The following is a 3,438-nucleotide window of genomic DNA, read 5'->3' as shown; positions in this document are numbered from 1 at the left end:
AGCTGTCAGACAGAGTCGTTTGCGTCTGCAGAGGTTTCAGCTGCTTTTTGTTGTTGTTGTTGTTGTTGTTTAGCTGTGCCCTGTCCCCAGAGGTGGAGTCTACAGAGACAGGCAGGACTCCTTGAGCTGCTGTGAGCTCCACCCAGTTCGAGCTTCCTAGCCACTTTGTTTATCTACTTAAGCCTCTGCAATGGCGGGTGCCCCTCCCCCAGCCTCGCTGCTGCCTTGCCGCCAGATCGCAGACTGCTGTGCTAGCAATGAGGGAGGCTCCGTGGGTGTGGCACCCTCCCGGCCAGGTGTGGCATATAGTCTCCTGGTGTGCCCGTTTGCTAAGATCCTTGGTAGAGCGCAGTATTGGGGTGGGAGTTACCCGATTTTCCAGGTGTTGTGGGTCTCAGTTCCCCTGGCTAGGAAAAGGGATCTATACTTCTAATATATAATGCTATACAAGCAAATGAAGAAGTGTGGGTGAATTCCTCTATAAACTGGATGTAGGGAAAGGCTTTCTAATGATAACCCAAAGTCCAGATTCAATGAAACGTTAATAAACTTGACTTTGAGGAGCTAGTATTTCTAGTATATAAAGAGTACTCAAAAATTAATGGGAAAAATAAAAAAGAGTGGAAGACATAAACAGATAATTAATAAAAACATATAAAAATGACCCTTAAACATATGAATAGATGTTAGTCTTCACTCATGGTAAGAGAAATGCAAGTTAAAACCAAAATGAGATACCATTTCTCACCTGTAGGATTGGGAGAGGCTAAACAGTTGCTGAGGGCATGGGGAAACAGGTATCTCAGATATCATATACTCTTATAGAAGAGAGCTTGGCAGCATCTAACAAAACTGTGTATGTTTATTCATTTGGCTAAAAAGTTCATGCTTAAAAATTAACCCTAAAAGTACACTGTATTAATCTGTTCTCATGTGTTATTAAAGATATACCTTGGCCTGGAACAGCGGCTTACGCCTGTAATCCAACACTTTGGGATGTTGAGGAGGGCGGATCACCTGAGGTCAGGAGTTTGAGACCAGCCTAGCCAGCATGGTGAAATCCCGTCTCTACTAAAAATACAAAAATTAGCCGGGCATGGTGGCAGGCACCTGTAATCCCAGCTACTCGGGAGGCTGGGGCAGGATTGAACTCCTGAGTTCACTCACTTGAACTCAGGAAGTGGAGGCTGCAGTGAGCTAAGGTGGTGCAAATGGGGAAAATGTAGATTAAACAATTGGTGACTGGGTAAAAGGTAAATGGGAATTTCTCTGTATTATTTTTGCAATATTTCTGTCAATTTGGAATTATTTCAAAAGGTATCCAAAAAGCTAAAATTTTTTCTCCTTCCCGTCCTTCTCTTTTTTCTTTCTTCCTTTCTTTCCTTTCCCTCCGTCCCTCTCTCCCTCCCTTCTTTCTTTCTTTGTTTCTCTTTCTTTTCTTTCTTTCTTTCTTTCTTTTTTCTTTCATTTCTTCCTTTCTTCCTTTCTTTTTCTTTCTTTCTTTCCCTCCCTCTCTCCCTCCCTCCCTCCCTTTCTTTCTTCTTTCTTTCTTTCTTTCTTTCTTTCTTTCTTTCTTTCTTTCTTTCTTTCTTTCTTTCTTTCTTTCTTTCTTTCTTTTTCTTTCTTTCTTTCCCTCCCTCTCTCCCTCCCTCCCTCCCTCTTCTTTCTTTCTTTCTTTCTTTCTTTCTTTCTTTCTTTCTTTCTTTCTTTCTTTCTTTCTTTCTTTCTTTCTTTCTTTCTTTCTTTCTTTTTTCCCTCTCTCTTTCTCTTTCTCTCCTTTCTTTTCTTTTCTTTCTTTCTTTCTCTGAGCCTTGTTCTGTTACCAGGCTGTTACCCAGGCTAGTGCAGTGGTGAGATCTCAGCTCATTGCAACCTCTGCCTCAGCCTCCCTAGCAGCTGAGATTATAGGAACACGCCACTACACCTCACTGATTTTTGTATTTTTAGTAGAGATGGGGTTCCACCGTGTTGACCAGGCTGGTCTTGAGCTCCTGACCTCATGTGATCCACCTGCCTTGGCCTCTCAAAGTGTTGGGATTACAGGCGTGAGCCACTGTGCCTGGCCAATAGGCTAACTTTTTAAAGCTTAGTAAGATGTGACAATATATTTAAAAATATTAAGACATTATTTGGTAAGGGGGAAAGGAAAAGAGGAAGGACACATCCTCTGGTGCAATCAAGAACTTTAATTGGAGGCAGCTCTTCCCATGGGGGCTTTTTCAGGAGCTGGGGTGACTTTTGCTTGGTGGCCCAAGGATGGTTCAGACGTCTTCTCCTCCTTCAGGGGAGTTTCCAAATTCATCTTCATGACTCCTGTCCACCGCCCTCTTCCTCGTGGAGGCACCCCAGCAGCTGTGCAGCCGCCGGCTAGAATGCTCAGGGCCTCCCAATGAGGCACGGCTGGAATGGCCAGCGCTCCTGGCAGTAGCGGTTTAAGTTTCTCTTGTAAAAATTTCTTTGGGAAGCATATGCATTCAGATCTGAAAGAAGAAAGGAAAACATTATGCTGGGTGAAGGCCTTTGAATAGGGCTTGGATGAACTGTTATTGTTGTTTGTATCCATTGCTGATCATTCCTCAGATTCTTGAATCCCAAGGGACCCAAGGCAGCCCCTAGCTTAGGACTTGGAAGACTTTTGTGATAGGAGGAGTTTCTTGCAGTGTGTTTTGCGTTGTGCTACGTTGGTGGCTTCAGTGACGGTAGGCTGTCTTGCAAAGCACAGTGGCATAGAAGGTAGGAGACTTGGGCCCCTCGTGGCTCTGACACGTCATTCCCTAGCGCACTCGTGGGAAGTCCCTTTCCCTCTGTGAACCTCAGCCCTGTAGGGGGTGGGAAGGGCAGAAGGAAGGAGAGGTGAGGTAGTGGGGTTCCTACCTTCTCAGGCTTGATTCAAGCAGAGCTGTTCCTCTTTGGTCTTTTATAAAAATTGGACTCTGTGAAATGTTGTTTTCAAGGGGGTTTCAAAATGACTGGGTTGGATAATCCTTAGTTCTCAGCAGGACTCCTGGGGTGGTTGTGAGTTATGTGAGACCACCTGGGCATAGAATTGCTGGCCAGCAATGTGGCTGCATTTCTTCTTCCTGGGCTGTGCCCCTGTCCCGGGATTGGGCATCTGTTCTTCCATGACCTGGAGGCATTTCACCCCCAGTTGAACTACATTCAATCCACAAGTGTTTTCTGGCATTGTTTACTTGCCATGCACCTGGCTGGATCTGGGGGCATAACAGGGAACAAAACTGATGTGGGCCCTGCCCTCCTGGCACTTACTGTCTAGTGGCCAAAGTAGATATCAACTAAGCATATGAAAAATACACGTATAAGATGATGCCACCAGGTGCAGTGGTTACACCTGTAATCCCAGCACTTTGGGAGGCCAAGGTAGGTGGATCACTTGAGGTCAGGGGTTCGAGACCAGCCTGGCCAACATGGTGAAACCCT

General features: G+C 45.3%; 1 protein-coding gene across 2 annotated transcripts in view; it reads right to left on the bottom strand.

Annotated features, from left to right (window-relative positions):
* Positions 1–2,168: 2,168 nt before the first annotated feature.
* Positions 2,169–3,438, bottom strand: part of LOC105552738 — a 15,148-nt gene continuing 13,878 nt past the window's right edge. For both annotated transcript variants that reach the window (XM_011998485.1, XM_011998484.1), the window contains one exon: positions 2,169–2,480. In XM_011998485.1, the coding sequence (XP_011853875.1) occupies positions 2,377–2,480 (104 nt within the window). In that variant the 3' untranslated portion in view covers positions 2,169–2,376. The remainder of the gene's footprint in view (positions 2,481–3,438) is intronic.

The sequence above is a fragment of the Mandrillus leucophaeus genome, unplaced genomic scaffold (assembly GCF_000951045.1).
Source record: "Mandrillus leucophaeus isolate KB7577 unplaced genomic scaffold, Mleu.le_1.0 Scaffold572, whole genome shotgun sequence".
NCBI classification, from domain to species: domain Eukaryota; kingdom Metazoa; phylum Chordata; class Mammalia; order Primates; family Cercopithecidae; genus Mandrillus; species Mandrillus leucophaeus.
This window is presented reverse-complemented; position numbering and strand designations above follow the sequence as displayed.